The sequence below is a fragment of the Symphalangus syndactylus genome, chromosome 23 (assembly GCF_028878055.3).
Source record: "Symphalangus syndactylus isolate Jambi chromosome 23, NHGRI_mSymSyn1-v2.1_pri, whole genome shotgun sequence".
NCBI classification, from domain to species: Eukaryota; Metazoa; Chordata; class Mammalia; order Primates; family Hylobatidae; genus Symphalangus; species Symphalangus syndactylus.
In genome coordinates this window covers 19,344,848-19,372,276 of record NC_072445.2, presented here as the reverse complement: position 1 = coordinate 19,372,276, position 27,429 = coordinate 19,344,848, and the positions used below count along the sequence as shown (strand labels likewise).

At 40.8% G+C, this 27,429-nt stretch overlaps 1 protein-coding gene across 6 annotated transcripts in view; it reads right to left on the bottom strand.

Moving 5' to 3' along the window:
* Nucleotides 1-27,429, bottom strand: part of RUNX2 (RUNX family transcription factor 2) — a 281,684-nt gene that overhangs the window by 55,372 nt on the left and 198,883 nt on the right. For 3 of the 6 annotated variants that reach the window (XM_055263934.2, XM_063633186.1, XM_055263935.2), the window contains one exon: nucleotides 113-4,385. The exons of 1 other annotated variant lie outside the window; for it this stretch is intronic. In XM_055263934.2, coding sequence (XP_055119909.1) covers nucleotides 3,907-4,385 — 479 coding nt within the window. In that variant the 3' untranslated portion in view covers nucleotides 113-3,906. Of the gene's footprint in view, nucleotides 1-112; nucleotides 4,386-5,927; nucleotides 5,994-27,429 lie in introns of those variants that run through there. 2 more of the 6 variants (XM_055263933.2, XM_063633185.1) reach the window with 1 other exon arrangement.

Sequence of the window (27,429 nt, the reverse complement as noted above, 5' to 3'; positions counted from 1 at the left end):
TCTTAACTAGCCCTGGCAAGTCCTAAGACCAAACAGTGCCCAGGTGTAAGCAGGAGTAGACATCAGACTAGGGAGAAACCGTGAACAAGAAAAGACCCAAGGTACACACATAACAAAACCAAAAAAGCCATTTTATTGAAAATTAAATTCAAACTTCAAATTAATATTACAATCATGAGAAAAATGCCAAATAATTCAATTTACAGTTGCAACATACAATACAAATAGTCCCTTTGAAGGTAAGAGTAAACTCATCCACAATCATGACCTGTGGCACAAAGCGGAATTTTTACAATATGTGCATGGAAAGCAATTCTTGGGCAATAGCAATTGGAAAAAATAAAAATGAAAGCTTGTATTTACACAAAATGCTACAAATATTTTTGTTCCACAGAAACCTAAGAATGGTGAAGCATATCCAAAAGAAATGGAATTTTATTCAGAAAACCTAAGAAATTACTGTAAGTTATGGTTTTGGCTGATATATTTCAAAGTACTGCATTAAAAAGCAAACAGTTATTTGTAAACATGAAGTAAACACACATCTAAAAAATTCTCACATAGAAAATATTTTTTAAATGCATTCGTTTTCTAAAGACAACAAATTCAAGGTTAGGAAGAAGTGTCTTTTATTATTGTTCTTTCAAATACCATAGGTATAATGATTACTTTTGCTAATGCTTCGTGTTTCCATGTATTAACCTGGATTCTGGGCCAGTCCCCTTCCTCGGAATGGAGAGAATCCTTAAAGCTGTACACACATCTCCTCCCTTGTGAATTTATCACAGATGGTCCCTAATGGTGTGGACTTCTCTGCTCATTTTGAAAGGGCCCTGGCAAGGGAGAGGCAGTGAGACCGTCTAAAGAGCAAACGATAGTTAATCTGTTGAGTTTCTCAGTTCTGGGCTGAATGTTATTCCACTAATCTAAAACCAAAGCTGTGGTACCTGTTCTGGAACTCTGATACGGGTTAAAATTTGTGAGACAACTGAAATGAATAAAAATGTGGCTGCATTGATCACACTGTAAATTCCAGCAATGTTTGTGCTACATAGAGAACCACGCTATTTTAATTCCCAGGAACTAGTACATGGTTCCACAGTAGTAGTAAGACTTTGCTTTGGTCTTGAAATCACAAATCAAACACATGACCCAGTGCAAATTAAGGGTTCAGTGGAAAAAAAAAAAAAAAAAAAAGAAAGAAAGAAAAACAAAATTTTAATCCCTAGACCAAAAAAGGGCAGAATTTGTTCTAAGAAATGTGAATTACCCTCATTGGGGTGGTTGGAGTGAGGGTGGAGGGAAGAAGTGCTTGAATTTTTCCCAAGGAAAAAAAGCTTCTAAAGTGTTTCTGGGTTGCTGCCTGCAGCCACTATAGTAACATTTCAACACAAAAGCATCCCTAAAGTCACTCGGTATGTGTACTGTAAACTTAAAAAAGCCCTTTTAACATTAAAAAATAATGTACAAATATAGTACCTTTTTAATTAAATAGGATGCAGCTGGCACTGGCGGTAGCATTTTTATGTCAATTAATTAAAATTGAAATGTGTAACCAGACACTGGCTTTTTTAAGTGCTGCTGAAACAAACACACATATTTTACACTTACAAATAAATGGACAGTGGTGTGCTTCAAGCTACCACACACAAACAATAAATAGTATCAATTACTACTTCCATCTTACTTGAGTAATAGAAAAGTGGCTTATTTATCTAAGCATACTTGGTATACGGCCTTTAGAAGGCAAAGTGTTTTGTTTTCCCATCCATTTTTATTAGAAGGAGTCAGGATGAATTCCAAGGGAGACTCCCAGGCAGGAAGCACAGGTCCAGCTGCCCCACAGGCTGTCCTGCAATGCTGGGTGGCCTACAAAGGTGGGTTTGAGAAGGACCAGAGAACAAGGGGGCCATTAGGGGTTGAAGGCAAATCTCTGCTAAATTCTGCTTGGGTGGGTGGAGGATTCCAATGAAGGGACCCTGACTTTTCGGGGAGGAGAGCAGGGATTGGCCTGGTGGTGTCATTAGATGATCCTTGTTTGGATTAAGGATTTGCACTTGGAAATCTGCCATGTGACTGCCAGGAGTGGTCAAAGTGCATGCCACAGAAGGGCTCTGGCTCAAATTCATACACAGTAGTAGACACCAAACTCCACACCCCCTTGCCCTCCTTGGCCCTCCATTGTAAGAAATACAAATGTCAAAGGCTGTCTGTAGGTCCCCACGGACCATATGTCCTCTCAGCTCAGCTACCTGCTGGAAACTGGCTGCCTTTTCAGAGGACCTACTCCCAAAGGACAGTGATGTCATTCTGCTCCTTTAAATGCAAATTCTGTGGAAAGCTGCCAGGGGGGCCTTGGGTAAGGCAGATTGGGGTTCCCCTGTTGTGTTGTTTGGTAAGGCTGGTTGGTTAAGAATCCCTGGTGCAATTTTGCTCTCCTGTACTAGGTGTCTCATAATTGATCCTCTATCCACATGTGTGGCTTTTAGCTGACTATGTCTTTGCTATGAAGCCTGGCGATTTAGAGTTTTGCTTAACTATGAAACCACAGAACATTTTTCTGTAGTTCAATGATTTACTTGTGCTTGTCTTTTTAATATGACAAGAGTCATAATTACCCCAAAGAAATTAGAAAACCACATCATTCCAGCATTTCATGCTGATAAAGGGCTAAAGGTTGTTTTTTAAATCCCTAATTACTGCTTTAAAAGGCAAAGCTGTGTTAGAGGCATTCAAAGATCTGAAAGAACTAAACATAACATTTCCTTCATACATCACAAAAACAATCTATATCTAAAATATTTGGAGATGGAAGTATTTTTTAAAATCACATTGTGCCTGGATGAACTGAAATTGCTTAGCAATATTTCAGATATGGCTCTAGACCACTGAAGAAATTTGTTATTTAATAAAGAGCACTTTAGAGACCGAAGTCAACATATCAATACACTAAGAAATGTTTCAAGGGTCCAAATGTCATTAAATAATTATAAATATATCTTTAAAGTTATATGACCATTCACGTTAGCAAGTTACCTCAGATTTTACACATATTCATAATTTAAAAAAAAAGAAAACAAATAACACATAGCCAAACACAAACACTATCTATACCATTATGGCTATAATAATGTATTGCCATTTTCAGTTTTGCATAAAAGGAGAAGGCAGGTTTTAGGGATGGGATTTCTTTTTGGTTCAGTGGGAAAAGGGGAGAAGGAGTGTTAAAAAGTAAAATAAAATAATCTATCCTGATCAGTTATTTTTGAAGTCACTTTCTTAGAGCAGGAAAAAAAAAAAAAAAAAAAAAAAAATGAACCCAACAGTTCAGATGAGGACCTGCAGCATGTCTGAAAGCAGAAATTGGAAGAGTTATTCTGAATGATGGTACTGTGATGGAAGCATCCATTCTACCTCATGTCCCTTTAGTGCACCTCAACTGGTTTTGTAAGCTGTCTGCGGAGGGCACTGGTCCATGCACAGCTGCCACCGTGAGGGTGTGAGGTTTCAAAGCACAGAGAGGAAGTGGCTTTGCTCTTCTCCCTCCTGAACCTGGAGTCCACCTCTCTGAATTGGCATATGAACAGGTTATTGATGATAACAGACCAAACAACAAAAACAAAAATACCTTTTCCCTTCTTTGTTCCTTTGTAAAAGTACATCTTAAATAGTAAACAATCTGAAGCTCGATTGCGATTGTCTCTCTTGAGCCTTCTGCTTCTCAATATCTACCCTCTTATGGCTGCAAGATCATGACTGAGTGAGTGAATGAAAAATCTTCTAAAAAATAGGCACTTTGTAGATAGCTAATTGGATATACATATATATGCACTCTCTCTATATATGTATATATTGATACGTGTGGGATGTGGCCCCCAGATACCACTGGGCCACTGCTGAGGAATTTCAATATGGTCGCCAAACAGATTCATCCATTCTGCCACTAGAATTCAAAACAGTTGGGGAACTGCTGTGGCTTCCATCAGCGTCAACACCATCATTCTGGTTAGGCAAATTTGGATTTAATAGCGTGCTGCCATTCGAGGTGGTGGTGCATGGCGGAAGCATTCTGGAAGGAGACCGGTCTCCCCCCGGCACCATGGGAAACTGATAGGATCCTGACGAAGTGCCATAGTAGAGATATGGAGTGCTGCTGGTCTGGAAGGGTCCACTCTGGCTTTGGGAAGAGCCGGGGTAGGGTGGTGGCAGGTAGGTGTGGTAGTGAGTGGTGGCGGACATACCGAGGGACATGCCTGAGGTGACTGGCGGGGTGTAAGTAAAGGTGGCTGGATAGTGCATTCGTGGGTTGGAGAAGCGGCTCTCAGTGAGGGATGAAATGCTTGGGAACTGCCTGGGGTCTGAAAAAGGGCCCAGTTCTGAAGCACCTAAAAATTATAACAGAAGATGGAGGGAAAAATCTGTAAATATCAATTAAAATAATGATAGAATTGTTACAAGAAAAAAAAAAAGAAAACTTTAGCTTTCCCATAAAGGAACAGCAAGCCACAGACAGACCTTCAAATGCACCAGTCACTTTACAGTCTTTTTCCCCCACTTTGCAGTCTTAACAGCATTGATCCTTAAGTTCTTCACCCCCAGAGAATCCCAGAGGGCTTTAAAAACCCACGTGTGCCAGGTCAATGTGTAAACCAACCCAACACTCTGATCACATAGGTTCACTCACCAGACTTTAAAACCAAATCCTCATGGATTTTTTTTCTCTTTTTGTTTCTCGTTGCACTTTAGATATTTGAAGTGAAATTTTTACTAAGTCAGACAAGTTTATTTTCCTCAACTCAATATAAAGAAATTCCAAAATAATGTCTTACTGTTATTTACTCTTGGTAGGCTCCTTCATCAATGAAGGAACATCAAAAAGATATCCTATCATGTTCCTATCGTTTCCTTTAATGCCTTAAAAGAATTTAAAATCTTGTCAGAGGTCTCATCTTAGCAACAGTGAAATCAAACCAGAAACTCATAACTTCTCTGGGGGTAGACAGGGAGGGTCATAAGCTACTAGATCAGTCGGTTTTGAAAGTGGGAGTTAGGAGGCACAAGGGGGCTTGGTACCTTAGGAATCATTGATTTCAAGTCTTGATGAGAGACTTGTGACCTGATTTAGACCAGGTGCTAACAGTAGCTGTTGCGAGAGGCTCACTGCCTAGGGGAGATTAAGAGGAGGGCACTCCCCACCCGTCTCCCAGGCCCCAGCACCACATCCTACAGAACCAGCTTCAGGTCAACTTGAAGCAGTAACCTGAAGGCAAAGATGGTTTTCCCCTAAAACATGAAGTCCTTTCACTTCTAAACCTAACAGTAGGCCTCCTTAATAGATGTTTCCGGTGCCTAACTTATGAAACCACCATTATAAACCATTTCATGTGGAAATTAGTTTTCTGAAATGCTAGAATCTTGTAGTTATGATCTTTAAAGATTGGGTTTATTATTATTTTTCTAGAATTGACAGAATTGTGACAAGCCCTTTTCTAATACCAGTGCTCTTGTTAAGACATTGTTCCCTTCTAAAATATTTCGATTATTCAGATCTCATATATTTGTTTCTCCCACAGCTTTTAGCTATAAAGGAAAGCACTAAACAATTCTTGAGGACTTTAATGAATGGGTACTTCTTCACCTCATTTTTATTCAGACCTTGTTCTTGGATAGTACAATGTTTATTAAGGGAATAATCCGAACACTTTTCTTTAAAGGTGCTGATTGAAGGTTGTTAATTTTTGTTAAAATGCACACTGCTTATAATCTTCACAAAATGCAAGGGTTAAGTGCCATGATGTGCATTTGTAATAAAAAGTGACTCTTTAAAAGCAACATATAGTTAACAAAACTCACAAATTGGACAGTAACAACCAGACAGCCCAGCCCAGCCCAGCCCTGCCCAGCCCAGCAATTGTTAAAAGTCTCACCTGCCTGGCTCTTCTTACTGAGAGTGGAAGGCCAGAGGCAGAAGTCAGAGGTGGCAGTGTCATCATCTGTAAAATGAGGGGGATGAGCTCTAAGTTCCCTTCCAGCTCTAATGTTCTATGACTATGAATTCCAAGAGAGAAGGAGAAGCAACAGCCTTAGGGGTGGGGTAGACAGAGAGGTTCCCATCCCTCACTAGTGTTTCCCAGAGTCTGCAGGCCCATAAGCAGAGGGTAAAAGCTAGTGAGCAGCTTCTAAGGCCAGAAGCAAACACTTTCAAGATGAAGAACCAAAACTGACATAGCCCAGGTAGTCACTCTCTGCTTTTTATAAATTCTTCCATCCTCAACTAGCCTCTACCTATTCCTCCCAAAAGTGAAATTCTGACAAGCTTAAGTTTAAAAATGTGGAAGCAGCGATTATGACAGAATCAGAAATGGGAGCAGATGCTCCATAACATCTCCCCCCGCCCAATGCTTGTGCCCTGCCTCATACAATACAGAGGCCAAATGGAGGCCACAGATGTTCCTCAGGCAGCCTCTGCATTGCAGGGCATCCAGGTGACCTTGAGCTGGCAGAACTAACAGTGATGGGCAGGGCACTTCTGTATGCATTAAGTCCAATATTTAGATCATATAAGAAAAACCAGAATAATGTGAACAGCATGTATCAGAAAGAAGTCGCACTTAAAATGCCAACGTGTGCCCCCTGCAGAAGTATGGAGTTCACACAGATAGACATGTTAATGTAAAAACTGCTTCTCAGGTGTATTTGTACTTACAATACACTGTAGTAATAGTTACAATTCCGTATGGTTTCACTTATTTTGATGCAGAAGCCTCATTAAAGCTCTTTATGTGGGGCCCTGGCAGTAAACTCCAATATGGTCTTGAATTTACCCCTCCCCGCTCCTTCCTCTCAATTTACCTGATACATTTTGCTGATGTTTTTATTGCCCATCACATGCCAGGATCACTGTACCTTTTTGGTTTATAGATGCTAGCTAACACAAAATGACATTCGTTTTTCAATTAACAAGCTCTGGTTATGGTTTATAGAAAACAATGCAACAAATTTCCTCTAGGTTTACGGTACTTTAACCAATCACTTCTAGGCATTTGAGTCTTAATGTCTTGAGAATGAACTCTTTCTTGACAAAGAGCGCTAATGTTGACTTGAAAGGGATTATAGGATGATTTTTCAACTTACAAACTACAGAATTTTCTGGAATTTGCTTAGTCATTTTATGTTACCAAGAAATGTTCCTGAAACATATTGCAACATGTTCTGTAGGAAGACATAGTAACAATTTGCTCTAGTACCATATGAGATCACTTATAAAATAATCATGATAGGGTGGTGGGAGAAATCCTAAACTTAAAAGAAAGACTATAAACTCCTTCCCAATCTTCAGTTTTTTAAATAATAATGGTTACAGAAGCAAACAATATCATTAAATTTTCTTTCATTGAATAAGGTTGTATCTATGCTTCTAATGTCTGTTTTGTACATGAACTCAGGTTGTCTTTTAGAACCCCTTCTTGGGCTATTTTGACATTGTATCCTAAACTAGTCATCCTTGTGTCACCAACCACATTGTAGCCACAAACTTACCGACATAGAACTGGATGTTACATCAACTAAAGTGAGCAAAATATAAATTTGACGTATTAAGAGTCCATATTATGAAGGCCTAGAGTTCTAAAAGCAGTGCAACCCCCAATCTGATTTTATAAATATAAAACCAAAGCTCAGCCACTCCCCCAGTGATATGCCTGGTACCCTCAGAGCTCCCAAGAGCCAGTTTAAAACTCATGACTACAACTTACTAGATAGATAAAGTCAAAGGTGGTTTGGGGACCTTTTTAAAATAGCAAGGAACAGCTTGCACAAGTCCATTCTTTTTGCTGTTATCCATGTTATCTCCTCCATATACAAAGTACATTCGGCTATTAGGCTTTGCTGAACAGTGGAGAAGTTGAGAGTGCCATAGCCAACACTAGATCACTTGGTGCTAAGAATTTCAAAATGCTATGTGCCTACATCTTCCTGGGGGACTGCCAGGAATTACCAGAAGCCCAAGATAATCATCATGAGTTTTCCTGATGGGCTGGTTTTACTCAACTTGGGGAAAATAATACACTATACAATAAACATGAATATGATGTGGAGGAGAATGCAACATTTATGTGAAATTTTAGATAAATAAAAAAATGACTTCAACAAAATTTTGCACTTATAAAGCTTTAGGCTATGCTCCGAGATCCCCTAAGGTACTCAAATACTCCTTTATGCTGGTTGAGGAACTCTGATGGAAAAGTCTAAACTCTTAATTTACTGCTTAGGTAACGCAAATCTAATCCCTGTTTGACAAATAGGAAAGCTGGTATCTAGAGAAAGGAAGCCATTTACTCAATATCACAAAATCACAGCCACAGCTAGACAGACCTCTTTGACTTCTAACAAAGGATATGTGATCTTAGTTACCCTTAAGGAATTTGGTTAACATGATCACAGGTCTATCTACATACACACACACACACACACCTGCTATCTTAGAAGTTGATTTGCCTAAATGAAAAATACTCAAAATATCTCAAAATGCTTAAATTGACCCTTCTACTGCCTAAGTGTTGCCCCAGTGACAGTTCCTATCTTTGGGATATTATTAATAACTCTTTTAGGCCTTGTTGATCTAATCTGCTAAATAATGGGCAATTAGTTTAGTTGCTCAGGGCAACATGTGAATGAGACCAAGGTCAAGGGTACGATCCCCTTAGGACCTGCTGGCTTCCTACAGATGCATTTCATTCCAAAACTGCTGTCTACACCCCTAGCCAAAGCCAAACAGCTTGCAAACAAATGTAGCTGTCATAAAAAGAGCTGCAAGAACTCTGCTCATTAAAATAGTAACAGCAGCGGCAGCAGCAATTTTTCACATCCTAATATATACAGGGAAGAATATATTAATAAAATTTCCATAGAGCGCAAATAAAAATAAAATCACTAATAAAAATAAAAACATCTTGCCCCTCCTCCCAAGGTCTATGAGGGAAAAGGAAATAGCCTCTCTTTACCCAACTAGGTTTCTTGGTCTTCTTGGGTCTTCAAGTGGAAAGTGTGTGAAACCAAGATAAGGGAGAATCAAACAGAATGTCTGATCTTCAATTTTCAGGGCCTGGAATCCTCCCTGTGGCATCTTTCACACACTGCTTTCCAGTGCTGCTTATCCTGAGTCACATTTGGCTCCCACTGAGAGTGAGCTGTGGAGGGTAGAGAAGTGTCTGATACTTCTTTGCCTCCCCTTCAGAACTTCATAACAGTCACACCTGTGTTTGACATTTGTAGGCCTTTACCAAGGCCTTTACTTTAACATACATTTTCTCATTGACTAGGCCCCCAATAAATATGGTTGGTTGATGGAAAATGGGTAAGGAGATCTCCAGAACAAAAAAGAAATTGGAATATGAGCAAAATAACAGACTGGGTACTTGCCACTGGGGCTGTCAGCTGGGAAACCCCATGCCCCATGTCCTCTTGGCCTCTGTGCAGTACATTCACACATCCCAGCAGAGCAGGCAGGTCAGGGCAGAAAAAAGGAAGGGGGGCCTTGAATCCAGACTGAACATATGCTGGCATATTCAGAGTCCTCTGCCCACTTTATGTGAGGGGATAAAGGTACAGAATGAAAAGCCATTGTACTTCTCAGCAATGAGGTGTTAACTTCAAAGCTTCATTGGGGCCTTTTAAATGGTAGGAGTTATTGCTTCAACAAATCTCAAATAAATCCCAAGGACGTTTTATTAACCCCTCTCAGAGTTCCTTCTATTGGAACATGTAATACACAAGACCTATGTGGAGCTGCTCTCCCCTGGTAACCAAGAATCTTCTCCCCCTTTTAAACGTTGTGGCTGCCCCCTTCCCAACAGCTCTATTATTTAATTTCCTATTTTACTTCTGTTCCAATAGCATTTATTTTCTGTATCACTCTTTTGGACCCTTACTCACTTCCTTATTGAATTATTAGCTGTTTCTTAGTCTGTTTTCTCCAACTATAAAGTCAGCTTTGGATGGTAAAGGATATGTTTTCCTCTCATATCCCTCTTGGAACCTAGTACATTGTAAGAGGCTAAAATGAAAAAAAAAAAAAAATGTGGGTGCATGGTTGGAGGGATAAATGAATACATAAATGGTCTAAGGATTGGGAACTCTGTACAATAACTGTACAGTTTTAACACAAAAGAAAAAAATATGAAAAGCATTGAGCAATGCTGACATCAAACCTAAAATGTAATTCAAATACATTCCATACCTATAAAACCTTGTAAAACTCTCTTTAAAGAGCATTCAAAGCTATTCCCAAGCATTATTGCATCACTTGACCTCACATTGCAGACAGGAGCCCCCAAAACAGCAGTTGACACTAGTAAACGGACACCTCTGCTTTGTTACCACTGTTATTTCCTCTTCACTCCCAGCACCTGTCCTGCCTCGAGCCAGTATCTGGGTGTAGATCCACACTAGGGAGCCCTGGGGAGACTAGATGAAGGGGAAAGAGGGCCAGGCCAGAAATCCATGGCCTGCTGTTAGGTAAGCATACTCTTCCTTCCTCATGATCCTGGGTTAATCGCTGCCACTAAGATCATAATCTTTATTTGGAGTGAGTAGTTTAAAGGAACAGAGAGTGAAACTAGCATCTTGTTTGAATTTTTTTAGACTAGTATACAGAAGCAGAAGTCAGAGTCATCAGGAATCATAGATGAGTTCCATAGATGAGTTTTATAGACATGGAAACCTGCAGGCATGGTAGATCTGAGCGGCAACACGAGACTCCGACATGGTTCTCCGTCCCAGCTCCAGCATTCTATTCTACCTCTGCACCCTGACAGAGCATGCAGGGTGCAGAGGAAAACATAGAGGGTCTGCCTTGAGCTTCCTAAGATCTGCATTCTATGAAAACACACATGAAAAGGGAAATTCTCCCACTTACTGCCTTTTTAAGTCACACAGGCAGCAGGGCCTTAAAACAAGAGTGTATTACCCCTTACTCAAGCATAGGCCAGCCACCTTTCAAAAAGCATATCTGAGCAATTCTGTAATGAAGGGGTGAAAAGGAAGGAGGCTATGGGCTTATTCAGAGTCCTCTGCCCTATTTCACAGTCATATCCCACTGCTCCTAAGCATGGCCCCTCTTCCTGGTGGAGTGATATATACTCAGGACACTCACGGGAGCTTTGCCCATGCTCTCCCCAGCACCCATGGCTTTCTCTCTTCTCTCTGCCAGACCAAAGTAAGCAAGCTCTGTCTTCAAAGCTCACCACTACACAAGGATTTCCTGGGCATACAAATTCTTACCCTAATATTTCATTTACCAAACTAACCTTGGACATTTATGTAGATAAATCTTACTGCTGCACACATTCCTAAGTATTATCATTGGTTTTAGATAAGAATTTTCATTTTCCAACTAAAGAGGAAGCAAATTAAGAGGAAGATCCTACCTAATATATAGTATGGTGCTGAGAAGACAGATGCTTCAAAAAATTTTGCTAAGCAGCTGAATTACTACCAAAGTCTCAAGCAGGCAAACACGACAGAGGTAGAAATGCTATATAAACATTATCCAAAAGTCAAATGTAGACTATATGCAAAATATTACTTTGCATTTTCCACACTGAGGTTCTAAGGGACCAATTTTCTAAATTTCCCGGAATTTCTCCCCTCACACTAAAAAATGACCAACTATCCATCACTAACTTAGTTTTACTTTTCATTTCATTAGATAATAATTACGAAAATATACCATATATAGAAGACATGCAATGGATCATGCTGATGGAGAAGAAACCAGCAAAATGAGATTGTAAAATCATTTTAAGATAATGAAAGGACCAGCAAACTCCATTCGATTGCAAAAGAGAGGGAAAGTGCCTCTACTATCCAGTCTAAATATTTGTTTTCTGTGTTGTAATGAATTGTACTTTTCCACTGCATGCTCACAAATTCTGAAAGAACTAGCTGATCCTAAGGCTAAGAAAGTATGTTATGCTGAAGGAAAAAGAGAGAGAGAGAGAGAGAAAAAAAAAACAAAACCTGGCAATTTTCAGAAAATTCAGCCATTCCTTAAACCCACCCAAATTTTGAGGATATTGTTGGAAGAATATATTTCCTTTTATAAAGGGAAAGGGGGCAGGCAGTAGATGTGTGAGTGAGTGTGTATGCATACAGGGAGGGAGAGTAAGGGAAGGAACGAGCCAAAGATGGAGCGGGAGAGAAAAGGGAGGAAAAATGAGAGAGATCTTCCTGCTAGGCCTTGATTAAGAACTTTTTAAATCCTAGGAAGGGTGGATAGTCTTTGAAACCAGATCCGCTGCAGGAAGGAGGCCAGCACCCAGGACACCGTGTCTTTCAGAAGGGGCCACCCACGGTGCCGTGGCGGTCATGTGACTGCCCTGTCACATCCTGAAGCCATTTCCAGCCCATGCACACGTCTGTGCTCCCATTTAGAGAGGATGGGATATATTGGGAACACATATGGAAACACTTTCAGAGAATCAGTTTCCATGAAATTCATAATGAGCCAAGTGGCTTCAGATGTGGTTGCGTTCCTCCGATTAGCCAGCAAAAAAAAAAAGGAAAAAAGGAGGAAAAAAGGGACAAATCCACCCTTTCAGACCTTATTTCAGTTTCAGAAAAATTAAAAACCACTAATGACTTATGGCTACCAAAACATGGAGCCACAATTAGGAGAGAAGGAACTAGGAAAATGAGGGAGAGAGGTTTAAAAGTGATAGCCTTTCCCTCCTAAAAATAACAGCTTCAATATCGGTAATCTTACCTTAAATCAGAGAGAGCCTTTCCTGCGATGGTATCTGCCTGGAGTGGCATAATTAATTTTCTGACATCCTGGCAGAAGGTTGTACACATGTGCAAAAGAGGGGGTGGGAGGTGGCAGGGAGATGGCGAGCGAGGCAGAGGCTACAAGACCAACTCTTATTTGATAACATATGTGGTCAATTAAGATTATTTTTAAAATTGCAAACTAAATGATAAATTGTTCCTAAGTAAATCTTTCAAAAAAGCCAGAATTCAGACAGGACAGCCTGGTATTTTCCTGTGGCCTGTGCTAGTGGTAACTTGGTCTATATTAAAAGCAGAAATTTATGAACTGGTTGAGATGTTATATATTAGACACCAAAGCCTAACTGATAGGAAGGCATGAAATACAAGAAGTGGACAAATGGAGAAGGGTTTTTAAAGAGGGACATTTAACTGATATTAGTAAGTTAAAACATTATTTTTATATTAAAACAAAAACATACATATTCTAAAATAAAATTCACATACATTCTAAGATAAAACAAGAGACTTGAAAAGATTCTCTTTGGGGAGTTGGGGTTGTTTTGGGTTACGCCAGCAGATCGGGGAGAGCAGGGATAGTGAAGGAGCCCTTGAGTTTCCTCTGCCCTTTGAGGCGCTCCCGTGGAAAAATCTGTGCAGCGTTTCTTTCAGGCTTGGTAGCAAGCCTGAAGCCCTGGTGCAGGAATGTTCTGACTTGAAGCTGCTTGATGATGGGCTGGGAACTAGAACTGCCTATTGCTTAACAGACTAGTTAGTTGCTTTTCTCTAACCATATGAATCCTATAAGTGATGGAATAGCCACAGCGTTCCATGGTGTTAGCAAAAATTGACTAAGAGGAAAGAGTGGCTAACCAAACAGCTGGGATGCCACGGCTCAGATCTGCAGAAGTACTTGATCAAAGCACTCCCACTGCCATTTTGTCATTAAATCCTCTGTAAGGTAGCAATGTCACTGACTATACTTTATGAATGGCAAACTCAAGCTCAAAAAAAATGATTTCATCGAAGTTACAGATCAGTACATGGTGGCCCAAGACCTGGCCCCAGACTTGTGGGGGCTTTGCTGCCACTGTCTCCCCTAACGTGCAGGGATTCTGGGTCATTTTCATGTGAATCTAGCAGCCTGGCCATGGCTACCTGGAGGGCAATGATGAAAAGTGTTCTGACCAATTATCACTGACAGCCCTGGGATGGAGGTGGAATGGGAGGCAGATGCATGCACTTACTAGCCATGCTTGAACCAGCCCCAGAATTCTGATATTGTCTTTACCACTGGTGTTCTGAATGATACGAAGCAAATCATGTTTTATATTCCTTAGGTAAACTCATTGCATGAGACTCTTGTAAGCAGGAATTGGTAACAGTACACAGCAAATAGCAAATATTTCCATCCTAAAAGGGCATTCCTCCTTACCCGCACCATTTGAACTAGTAGAGCCAGAGAAGAAGGAAACCGAAAAGATTGGGTCTCCAAGCTAGAAAATACATAAATTGAGAATCAAAATCTTGAAATTCATGATTAACCCCACACACTCAGCTGCAGGTCCAGCCAAACTCTTCTGTAAAAAAACCATAACTGAGAAGAGAGATGCTGGTTGAGGTAGGAAAAGACTATGAAATGAATAATCACCACAAAGTCCAATGTTTTCAGATAGAGTTTGAAGAGTTCTGGTCGGACTCTGCTTCTTAAAGTAGGACTCAAGCTGCTCCTTTAAATCTAAAACCAACCCAATCTAAGACTACACCTGTAACTGAGACTAGCACTGGTCCAGGAGAGATGCCAGGGAAAAGGAAGAGTCCACTGCAGGCAGCGGCTGTTTTCAAGGCCGAATCACACAAAACCTGACAAGCTGGGGGCATTATTTTTTTCAAATACAATTTCCCAAAATAGATCTCGAAAGGCTTGGTCCCCAGGTGTGGTCCAACAGCCCTGAGGCCATCCTGGGCCTTAAAGCACGTGGCTCAAATTGCCTGATGCCCCTAGACCTAGGACTTGAACCAGATTACCAAGTGCTGTTCAGTCTCTATAATTCAGCTCCAAAAGATACAGCTACCCCAGGCCTAACGCAATCCATATTAATCTAGGATCAAAGCCACAGGCTTCAGCCTCAAACTGTATCCTGTGAGGACCTGTGCTTATTTTTGCCCTTTCTCCCTCTACAGTCAGATGCAGCCACTTACCTGTGCCCCACCGGAGGCCTGGGCTGACCATGCCCTGGGAGGGGTTCCTGCCCCAGGAGGAAATACATAAGGGGCTTCCAGGTTGTGACAGAAGCTGGCTTTATATTCAAGGTTCACTTTCTGTGTTGCATCTTCTGCTTGGGTGGTTTATCTGGCTTCCTGAATCTTTATCTTGTTTGACTCTCTGGTTCCTTGGGATTTCCTTGTTCATGTCTGCCTACCTGTTCTGTGACTTCAGTCAGGCTTTTTCGCTCAGATGTGTGTGTGTTTCTAGACTCTGTGTTAAGGGCACACAAACATTTGCAAGAGCAACGATCTTGTCCCAACTTACCTTTCCAGTCTTGTCTCTCGTTTTACTTCCATGAACTCTACAATCCAGTCATACCAGACCCTTTTCCATCTTCTGTGTTACACACCTTCCTGCCTGGGTTTTCATTGGCCCCTTCGCCCTTAGTATCCCACTAGTCCCCTACCCTATCTCAGCTCCTTAAAATTCTAAGCAGCCTTTAAAATCGACCTCACAGTCCCCCTCTGCTGTGAAGCTTCTTCATATGTTCTTGCTTTAGCCCACAGTAACCTCCCCTTCCTCTCTGCAGGCAATTATTCATTTGTATCTTTCTTTTTTTTTTTTTTTTTTTTTTTTTGAGATGGAGTCTCACTCTGTTGCCCAGGCTAGTGCGCAGTGGCACAATCTCGGCTCACTGCAAGCTCCGCCTCCCGGGGTTCATGCTATTTTCCTGCTTCAGCCTCCCCAGTAGATGGGACTACAGGCGCCCGCCACCACGCCCAGCTAATTCTTTGTATTTTTCGTAGAGATGAGGTTTCACCGTGTTAGCCCGGATGGTCTCTATCTCCTGACCTTGTGATCTGCCCACCTCGGCCACCCAAAGTGCTGGGATTACAGGCGTGAGCCACCGCCCCCGGCCCATTTGTATCTTTCTTATAAGTGTGCTGGGGAAGCAACAATCACGCGATCACCTCTATAGCCTTTTTTTTTTAATTTAACTTTTAAGTTCAAGGGTACATGTCCAGGTTTGTTACATAGATAAACTTGTGACTCGGAGGTTTGTTGTACAGATTATTTCATCGTCCAGGTATTAAGCCTAGCCCTCATTAGTTATTTATCCTGATCCTCTCCCTCCTCCCAGCCTCCACCGTCCAATAGACCCCAGTGTGCGCCGTTCCCCTCTCTGTGTCCACGTGTTCTCATCATTCAGGCTCCCACGTACAAGAACGTGCAGCAGTATTTGGTTTTCTATTCCTGCATTAGTTTGCTAAGGATAATGGCCTCCAGCTCCATCCATCTTCCTGCAAAGGACATGATCTCGTTCTTTTTTATGGCTGTGTTCAACTAGCCTTTAAACTGCTTAAAAATGGGAATGCTGTCCTATTTATCTTTAAACACACCATGGCCCCTCTCACAGTTACATACAAAAAGTATTTAAATGTGTGTCTAAGGGAAAAATGATGGCAATAGCAGATTTGACCTAAATCCTTGTCTTTCACTGAAATTTGTGTGTGTCATCTGCCTTCTGCCTATACATCTTCAACCAACTGCCTTTCCTACTTACTCTACCTGTGTTTACCTGAAAGGGTTCAGGTTAGTTGCAGAGCCACAGCTCTGCCCTGACTACCAGTTAGTTCTGCGGTGCGTCTCTTGCTCCCCTCTGTTCCCTGGCTTGCCCCCTTTATCCTATGAACAAAAACTGATTCTGATTTTTTTCAGTCCCAGCAAACCATCAGGTCCCACATCAAACTACCTCTCAAAAATCATCATGAAATGATAAGGTAACATCTCAGATTTTGCTTTTTAAGTTTTCACTGTTTTTACATACATTTGGTTTTACCTTCACAAAGAGGCTGAGAGGTAGGCAGGATAGGCACCGATTGATAAGGAAGCTTCATCAGAGAAAGAAGGCACCATCTTGAGGACACAGCTCATTAGTGCAGAGCTCAAGTGAATGCGTTGGGTTTCCAATTTGTGTCCTTTTTCCCCCAATAGAGGTGCCTCATTAGCATCTACTACTTTTCATCCAAATAGAAGTCTCAACAGGAGGTCTGGGTGTGGTGGCTCAGGCCTGTAATCCCAGCACTTTGGGAGGCCCAGGTAGGCAGATCACTTGAGGCCAGGAGTTTGCGACCATCCTGACCAATATGGTGAAACCCCATCTCTACTAAAAATACAAAAATTAGCCAGGCGTGGTGGTGGGCACCTGTAGTGCCAGCTACTCGGGAGGCTGAGGCATGAGAATCACTTGAATCCAGGAGGCGGAGGTTGCAGTGAGCCGAGATCAAGCCACTGCACTCCAGCCTGGATGACACAGCGAGACTCTGTCTCAAAAAAAAAAAAAGAAAAAGAAAAAAAAATTCTCAACAGGGGAAAGGATGGTATTTCTTTAAAAACAGGGCACATTTCAATTGATATTTTTAAAGCGATGACTGGTATGCCTTCTCGCATTGGATGTTTATATCCAGTGATATCAGGAACCAAACTACTACCTTTTATTTAACTGAAAAACTGACTTTGCAAAGAATTTCTTTCTCTTTGTTGTTAGGATTTAGCCTAAAACCATGTACAAGAGTCTTCCTGCTATCCTGAGACAATGCTCCTTATGTAACTTCCGAATCCAAATGTAGCGTTGTAGTAACTCGTTCCTCTGAAAGTCTCAGCGTTTTTCCACTCAAGCCCTGCACACAGAATTAACTCAAAACTTCTGCAAGAAAAACGTCCTTTTTAGAGTTTGATTTGGCATCAGTTTCAAAGAGCTGTTTGTATATTTTAGAATATGTAGAATTTTCCTTTGATTGAAAACTCTCTTTTAACAATGGACAAGAGATGATTTCTCTTCTGAGTGATTTAAACAAAAACAAACACATCTTAGTTACATAGAGCCTTGTTCTCAAAGTGGTCTTTCTGAAAGAAATCAAACTCTACAGATTGTTAAGCATTTGGCAAAAGCCTTCAAACAGCCAAAGCCAAATAGCGAAATTTTCCTTGTTGTAGGAGATAAATATTAGAGCAAATTTTTTAAAAAATAGAACCTCCTTTCACTTTCTACTCTGCTCGATAACATTCCCCTCTCAACACACACACACACCCCTTCAGAGGGGTTTCATCTTCAATGTTTATTCCTGGTGCTATAGTAATAAACTCGCCACAAATGGACATTTTCAACATCTGTTTGTTGCTGTTCCCAGACATCTTGTATTTCTTTGGGACATGAAGCCCTCTGTCTCCCAAGTGCAAACAGACACACCTAATTATGTATTAAGGTGTCTGAGAGGAGCTACTTGTTTTGATGATCGTAAAAAAAAAAAAAAAAAAAAAAAAAAAAAGAAGAGCCCGGTCTGCTTAGCTCGCTGTGGGATGTGGGACAAACACACAGTAGTCCAGTAGTAGCTCCTCAAACAGTGGAAGTTCTCTGCCTGCCAAGCACAAAGTCCAAGTCCTATTTTTCTCAGCCTGAGAATCATGTCCACTGAGTCCACTCCAGATGTGGACCAAAACAGTCAGTGACTGGTCAGGAGAGACAGTGCTGCCACAGATGCAGGGCCACATCTATTTAATCTTTTCATAAGGACTAATTTTCGGGTGAAAAGAGGAAAGGTGCACAGGAAGAAGAGGTCATTGGGGGTTCATTTTTTTTTCTTCTTCAGGTCACAATGGCCATGGATAGCAATTTTAATACAATGTCAGTAGCCTATGAGAAGTGTAGCAGGATAAAATAATTCTAGAGTGTTGGACTAGTAACTGGAGATGTGGGTTCTGGTCACAGTGCTGTCCCTGCCTCGCAGGGTGATCACAGTGGAGTCCCTTTCCCTCCCTGACCCACACATTCCTTGTCAGTAAAAAGAGGGGCAGGGACGAAATCATCTCTGTGGGTTTCCCTGCTCTAAAATTCTGATCCTGCTACATATTGGACAAGTCTGAGAATTCCAAAAATACCTTCAAAAATTCTACTAGAAATAGCGTTCCTGTAAAGAATGGTCCCCATTCATTAAAAAGCAGTACTAGTTTTCGAAATGAGGTAACAAATCTATACATTCAATGTGCAAAAAAAAAAAAAAAAAAAAAAAAAAACCCAGGTTTTCTATGTACAAAATGTCAATTCAAAAATTTAGGATCTTTTCTAAAAATTAAAAAAAAGTAATTGTTAACAACAGTTCCCAACACAGGCCAAAAGAAAATGGGAACACTACTAACTTTTTAAGAAAGTCTTTCATCTTTAAATTTAGCAGTAAAGGAGGTTAAAACTAACACTTCAGGCTCCCATATTCGATGAGAGATATCATGTGAGCTATTTCTCTTTCTTTTCTGTTCTAGATTATTTAAGCAAATTGTTTGATGTGAATTATCTAAAGTTAAAATAAATGATTTTTTGTATCAACCTTTCCAGCTCTCGCAGGGTAGAATATATTGTGCATAATTTAAGTAGCTTTAAATTTCCTTGCCCCACATATAAAACCATATATTTTGAGTTTTTTTTTTTTTAGACGGAATCTCACTCTGTTGCCAGACTGGAGTGCAGTGACGCCATCTCAGCTCACCACAGCCTCTGTCTCCTGGGTTCAAGCAATTCTCCTGCCTCAGCCTCCCAAGTAGCTGGGACTACAGGTGTGCAACACCACGCATGGCTAATTTTTGTATTTTTAGTAGAGACATGGTTTCACCATGTTGGCCAGGATGGTCTCGATCTCTTGACCTTGTGATCTGCCCGCCTCAGCCTCCCAAAGTGCTGGGATTACAGGCGTGAGCCACCGTGCCTGGCCTATTTTGAGGTTTTAAGATTTCATTAATGTGTACATTTTTAATTTCTAGAATAAAATTTATGTTTACAAAATTGGTAGATTTTTCCACTGTTATTTCTGGTTAGGGATTTGGTCCATTTTACTTTATTTTGGGTTCTCTGATCTGCATCAAACCATGAATTTTGGCTACTTAGTAAGGATTAACGGTGTTATCCAGGTGTGGGCTGGAAAGATCAGTGATACAAATATTTCTCTTAGGATGATACCCAACAGGCCTTTGTAGCAAAGTCTGATTCTGATATGGAGACTCCTAAAGCAACGCAGAGTAGGTAAAAGCATATTATGTGGAGCTAAAAGACCTGGAATTGAGTTTTCACTCTCTATCCCTTTCACTTGATGACCCTGAACAAATCTCTAAATGTCTCTGAGCCCTAATTTCCTGCTGGCAAACTACTGAGTATAATAGTATTGATACTCCAATGCGTTGTGATGATTAAATGAAATAATGTCTATGAAAGTGCTTTCTATGGTTGTAAAGCACTATCTAAGTATTATTAATACTAAGTCTTGCTATGCATTTATTTTTACTCTCATCTTTAGACTTAGTTGCGAAAATTCTTCCCATCTTCCCCTGCACTTAATTTGTCTGAGGTTCTAACATGATGTTCTTTATCTGTGAGCTTTAAGTACCTTCTGCCATCAGAAAAGAGCTATTACAGAGGACCCGATCGTCCTGCTTCTTTTTAATTCCCTCACTCTGGAGTTCGTGAAGGAGAGCAGTAGAAGAGTTCAAGGTGCCCTCCTAAGATGCCTCCTCCTTCCTGGGGGAGTCCTCAGTTTGTCGGTACATATTCTGTTTCACATGCCCGAGTTTCCACTTCTCTTGGATGACCAGCAGCATCCTCTGGAGACAGCAGCTTGATAAGCTGCCAGAGTACACTGTCATCTAACTGCATTGGGCCATGGGCCTCTTCATATGCAATATGATACTGTGGGGGAATGCAACAAGCCTAACTCACAGATTGTACTTATACCAATCTCTTTGTTCTTTCCGTTTCCCTCAATGTTAACCTGTTTGTTACACTTGTTGGAACTTACTTGCCACATTTTTAGATAACTGAAGGGATTTACGTCCAATTTGCCTTCTATATAACCGAAAGTGGTACTGCTTATTTGATTTTAATAAACTTTTACAAAGATTGTTTTCAAACTTCTAACTAGACATTCTATAATTTGCAGTTTGAGATTTAACCTTTTTATTAAAATGGTGGTAGGAAGATCCCTGGGAGGGGTTCACTTTGGAGAAATAGTTTTTCTCTCTTAGGTACCAGGGAATGTGGTAAAGTGCAGGAGGAAGGCAACTTAGCCATCTGCAGAAGCTGTGGCTTTGCAAGTCCAAAGCTGACACCTCAAATACTAGCTTGCAAAGTCTGCAAATGGGCTGAAAGATAACCACATCTCCAGTTCCCTAGTTTTAATCTATCTCCTAGTTACCCATCTCCTAACCCACCTGTGCGGTGATTTTCACTATTATACCACAGTGTTGTTGTAGTGAAAAAGATCAGTACCAATGCCTTAAGACTGGAGGGGGAGGGCATGAGTATAAGCAAGTCCAGCCACTCATCTGAAGAGGAGGGGAATTCATTATACACATGTGTATTGTCAGGACTCAGACCTCTTGGCTCATGGGGAGAAAGCACGCCTCTTTCCAATAAAGTACCCTACCAATTTTATTCCTTTTTAAAGTGACTGTTTTTTTCCAGGGGCTGTTATCTGTTATCTGCTTCTTCTGACTCTAGTGAGAAAATTCACATTACATTTTTTCACCTCCATTCTCTTTTACTATACCCTTCTAAATGAAAAAGCCAGGGAGAAAGGTTAAAAACTAGGTTTGACAGCCAAAGCAACAGCCAACCCATCATCCGAAGCTCCAATCTATGAAGTTTTTGGAGCTCTGAGACTTATTCTGGATTCCCCATGCTGACACCCTTTGAACTGTATCTTCTATTGAGTCCTTGAGCTTCCAAAACTCAAAATAAATCCATCAAATACATTTTAAGTAGGTTTGGTCACTGGGAAATGTGCTCTCCAGGTCCTGATTTTATTACTCTCCTTTCCTTTAAAACAAACTAACAAATGGCTGTAATAGTTTTCAGTACACACACCTCTGCACTTCAGGATTCCAGAAAGAACAGAAAGCTGTGTCCACGGAGAAATGGAACTTCATTACATTTTAAACAGGAAATATAAGAAAAACTGTTCATATCTGCATAAGATCTTGAAGCTAACTTCCAGAGCCCCAAATTCAGAGTTTCATGAGGAAGAATCTCCTTTTAGGGCATGGTTGAAAGATCTGAGAATGGAGTGATAGCTTACTACAACTGTGATGCCAACAGGGTTACCTGTTTAAAGCTTTCTCCTTTAAGCTTGGCTTGTGCTTATGAGATTCTGCTTAGAACATGTTCCTCATCCCTTATCAATTCAAGTTCCTTGCTATTTAAGATAAGCCCCAATTTCTCAGTCCTCTGAAGAAGCTGTTCTGGGTGCTGACTCCACAGGGAGGACAAGCGCTGGTTTCTCACCTGGACTGACTTTTCTTGATTGCTAGATATTAGCTCGCCAGCCTGAAGGAACTGAGAGCCCCTTGCCTAAGTGTTTCTTCACTTCAGAGTTGTTGCCACACACTGCCCAGTGTGATCATCTAATGATTGCCTGCAAAGCCAGCCTGGTCACACCTGCATGCATGATGCTTTCCATTGAAGTGCATCTTTTTTTTTTTTTTTTGGTGAGACAGTCTCCCTCTGTCACCCAGGCTGGAGTGCAGTGGCACAAGCTAGGCTCACTGCAACCTCTGCCTCCCAGGTTCACACAATTCTCCTGCCTCAGCCTCCCCAGTAGCTGGGATTACAAATGCATGCCACCACGCCTGACTAATTTTTGTATTTTTAGTAGAGACGGTGTTTCGCTATGTTGGCCAGGCTAATCTAGAACTCCTGACCTCAAATGATCCGCCTGCCTAGGCCTCCCAAAGTGCTGGGATTACATGCTTAAGCCACCGTGCCTGACTTAAAGTGCATCTTAGAAGCAGTAGAAGGAACTGGTGTGTATGAAAGATACAGAAGATACATTTTGAGGATGAGAAGAACGTTGATATGGTTCGGCTGTGTCCCCATCCAAATTTCATCTTGCATTACAGCTCTCATAATTCCCAGGAGCCATGGGAGGGACGTGGTGGGAGGTAACTGAATCATGGGGGTGGGTCTCTTCCATACTGTTCTCGTGATAGTGCATAAGTCTCATGAGATCTGATGGTTTTAAAAAGAGGAGTCCCCCTGCCCCCTGTACACATTCTCTTGCCTGCCACCATGTAAGATGTGCCTTTCTCCTCTTTCACCTTTTGCCATGATTGAGGCTTCCCCAGCCATGTGGAACTGTGAGTCCATTAAACCCATCTTTCTTTATAAATTACCCAGTTCTTGGGTATGTCTTTACTAGCAGCATGAGAACAGACTAATACAAACATATAATGTTGTTTCAGTCCCCAAAATTCATCTCATCATTGTACATCATTGTACTAAAATCTGGGTTTGCATGGTGCCAAGGAAGGAAAGCTATTGGGAATCAGAAGATTAACAAAACGTGATTACAGAAAACTAATAATTTTCAGTCAAACGAAACATTTCAGATCTCAAAATGGATTTCTGGCCTGAAATTTCCAGGTTAGTAGTTCTGTATTTGTTTAATAAATCAAGTAACTCCTGAATTACCACTTCACTTAGGGTGTATAATAGTGTCTAAACATTAATTAAACTTCTAAAAGATGCAACATTATTCCTTTTAAAGTAAACTAACAATTGGGAGAAAACATTACTAAAGCATTTTGATGATACCAGCAAAATTCTCTCTCTACTCCAGTGTCTCTATCCCCACCATTTCCAGGCAAGCCCAAGCCACCGTCCTCTCACTAGGGTGACTGCCACAGCCTCCTAACCACACTCCTTCCCTCCTCCCTACCCCTGTTACAATTCTCCACCCAACCGCCAGAGTGAGCTTTGAAAAATATAAATCAGTGTATATCAAGACCCTGCTTACAATCTGCCAAATGGCTTAACACTGCACATAACAGCAAATCCAAACCTCTGATCTTGACCTGTAGTGGCCCTGCATAACTTGGACCCAGCCTATCTCTCTAACTTCATGTCATCTGCACACTCCAGCCACTGAGCATTCTTCTCAAACACCCCACAGTCTTCCCACCTCTGGGCCCTTGCACTAGATTTTCCCACTGCCTAGAATGCGCTCCCTTCCTCCTGATCTTGACAGGGCTAACTCTTTTTTGTTATTTAGATCTCAGCTTCAATATTGGCTCCTCATCACATCACTCTATTTTACTTTTTTCATAGTACATATCCCTAGATAATATTTTATTATTTTCAATTGCCCACGCTTTGGTAGTAATAGCTAACATTTATTGAGCGTCAGGCATTATTCTAAGGGCTTTACATATATTAACTATCCTTTAGTCCCCATAACAACCTATTAAAGCAGGTATTATTATTATTATTAGATTAGATGGTCATTTAACTGATGCGGAAATTGAGGTACAAACAAGCTAAGTTACCTCCCCACAGGCACAAAGCTAGTGAGTAAAGAAGCCTGAACTTAGACCTGGCTCTAAAGACTGTTTAATTATTATGCCATATGCCAATAGAAAAAGTTCCAAGAGCCTTTCTGTCTTGTTCATCAGAGTATCTCCAGTGGGCAGAATGGCGCTCAATAAATGAGTAAATTTAATGTTGGCAATAACTTGTGTTAAATATTTTTATCATGCAGTCATAAAACACTATGACAGTAATGTTTCATTAAGAGAAAGCTCATTATGATTCAAATCATATTTTCTTTAAATAGATCTAATTTCTTTAATATAGAAAGCCTGGTCCTGTGATCACATTTATTCTGTTATTAACAGAATTCATCCGTTTTAGTAACTCTTAGCTTATAAGGTTCTCATTTCTCCAGTAAGATAAATTACCACTTATAAATGTACCATTCTCATGTAAAGAGGGTTAACAAATAAATTACCTAAAACCATGCAAGGGTATGAGAGATGTCAATAAAATTCCTTAATTTTACATTAAATCTGGGATTTCAAAAATTGTCTATGGATTCTGACACACACGCACATATATAAGGCTTCACCTTAAAGACAGGTTCAGCTGTGGTCAGGTATCAAGATCTAAATGTACAGTTTTTTGGTATTAAATAACCTGATCTTAGGTTGCTTCTCATCAGAATCTCTTAACTGAAATACAAAACAAAACCTTTCCTGACATCTATCATAGTTGCTCCTGTTAATTTAGTTCTTCAATTAAATGCTATATTAGCCTTTAGTGTTATTATTGATGGTGTGTAGTTTTGTTTTTTTTTTTTTTTGGAGACAGAGTCTCGCTCTGTCACCCAGGCTGGTGTGCAGTGGCACGATCTCAGCTTACTGCAGCCTCAGCCTCTCTGGCTCAAGCAATCCTCCCACCTCAGTCTCCCAAGTAGCTGGGACTACAGGCACGCACCACCCCCGGCTGATTTTTGTATTTTCTGTAGAGACGGGGTTTCGCCATGTTGCTGAGGCTGGTCTCCAACTCCTGGGCTCAAGCAAACTGCCCACCTCAGCCTCCCAAAGTGCTAGGATTACAAATGTGAGCCACCGCGCCCAGCCGGTATCTAGTTTTCTGATGTGATGATTATAAGTCTCTCCTGTAAGAAAACCTGCCCTTTCAGGCCTTAATTTAGAATCACAGACATCAAAAACTTTATGATATACCTTGGGGAAAAACTAGCCCAACTAACTCAGTTCACGCTTAAAGAAACTAAGACCTACAGAAGTTAGTGACCTGCTCAAGAACTCAGAGGCACATCTGAAATTCAAAAGAGAGGCTCCTCAATTCCCAGCCAACACCTATTTCCAACACACTGTCAACAACACTATGAATGTTTAATCACCACTCTACATGCTTGAGTCATGGAAGAAATGTTTTCCTGATAAACCAAATCAATTCAACACAATTTTATTGAGCAACTGCTGTTTTATCAGTGTTGAACTCAATTCTTCTTTGGGAGGCAAGACCCAATTCAAAAGTTTCAACCACCTACTGGATTAAAGAGGTTACGTGAGGTTTTATTAACCCTTCAAAGAGTATCTGTGGTACCTGCCAATTTCTAAGGTTAGAGAACAACTTTAACTTTCTTTGTTAACTGCCCTGAGGGCCAAACTCTTTCCTTTTTGGAATCTTTTAGGTCAGTTCTCTACTATATCTTTTGAGACTGAGTCTCACTCTGTCACCCAGGCTGGAGTGCAATTACACAATCCTGACTCACTGCAACCTCCGCCTCCCGGGTTCAAGCAATTCTCCTGCCTCAGCCTCCTGAGTAGCTGGGACTACAGGCGTGCACCACCACACCCTGCTAATTGTTGTATTTATAGTAGAGACGAGGTTTCACCATTTTGGCCAGGATGGTCTCAATCTCTTGACCTCGTGATCCACCCACCTTGGCCTCTCAAAGTGCTGGAATTACAAGCGTGAGCCACCGCGCCCAGCCTCTACCATATCTTTAAGCCACACTGAGAATGTACTGTTTTCCTAAGGTGTAGTTTGGGAGCTTATAAGTTTGTTTTCTTTAATGATGAGTACCATAATGCTATTATCAGACTTTTTCCTCTTTTCCAAACCTGTTTTTATTTCCTTTGTAGTTTTTATTTAGAAAAGGTTCTTGTTAATTATGTACGGATTTATTGTGACCACATCAATGGGTTTATTGAGTTTTCATGAATCACTGCTCTCCTTGGCACAGGTCAGGGTGTGTTTGTAACCATCATTATATGTGTTATTTTTATTCCATGAACGATAGCATTGTTACTAATTACCACAGAGAGCTGCAACGGTGACCATTTTGGATAGAGCGCAAGACGGCGATAAGCTTTAGATACAAAAGCACAGGGCTTCTCCTAGTCTCCCATGCTTGGCTGCATAGTTATGGGTTGATCACTTAAGGTCACAGTCTCTCTGGAAAATACATGACAGGTTTCTACTTAAAAAAAATCCTCTGAGATATTTAGGAACAATGTTGCCTGTGCAGCATTTTATTTTTATTTACATTACTTTCATGGATTTGAAATTCATTAATTTATTGAGTCATATCAAAAAAAAATTTAGACAGTATAGTCAAATGGGGTCCTAGATTTGCCTCAGACCAAGTTACTTAAATTCTGACCCAGTTCCATAAAATACGCCTTCCTGTTTGCATTTCAGGAAAACAAAAAAAAAAGTCTGAAAACGACTGAACTATTTGAAACAAAGTGTTGTCCACAAATGACTTGAACAATTCAAATTAAAGTTCTGTCATTTGCATTTTATCATATATTTTAATTAGAAAAAAGCTTTTTACTTGTTTAGTTATCTCTTTTTTTTTTTTTTGAGACGCAGTCTTGCTCTGTTGCTAGGCTGGAGTGCAGTGGCGTGATCTCGGCTCACTGCAACCTCCGCCTCCCGGGTTCAAGCAATTCTCCTGCCTCAACTTCCTGAGTAGCTGGGACTACAGGCGCGTGCCACCAGGCCCGGCTAATTTTTGTATTTTTAGTAGAGACGGGGGTTTCACCATGTTGGCCAGGATGGTCTCTATCTCCTGACCTCGTGATCCATCCGCCTCTGCCTCCCAAAG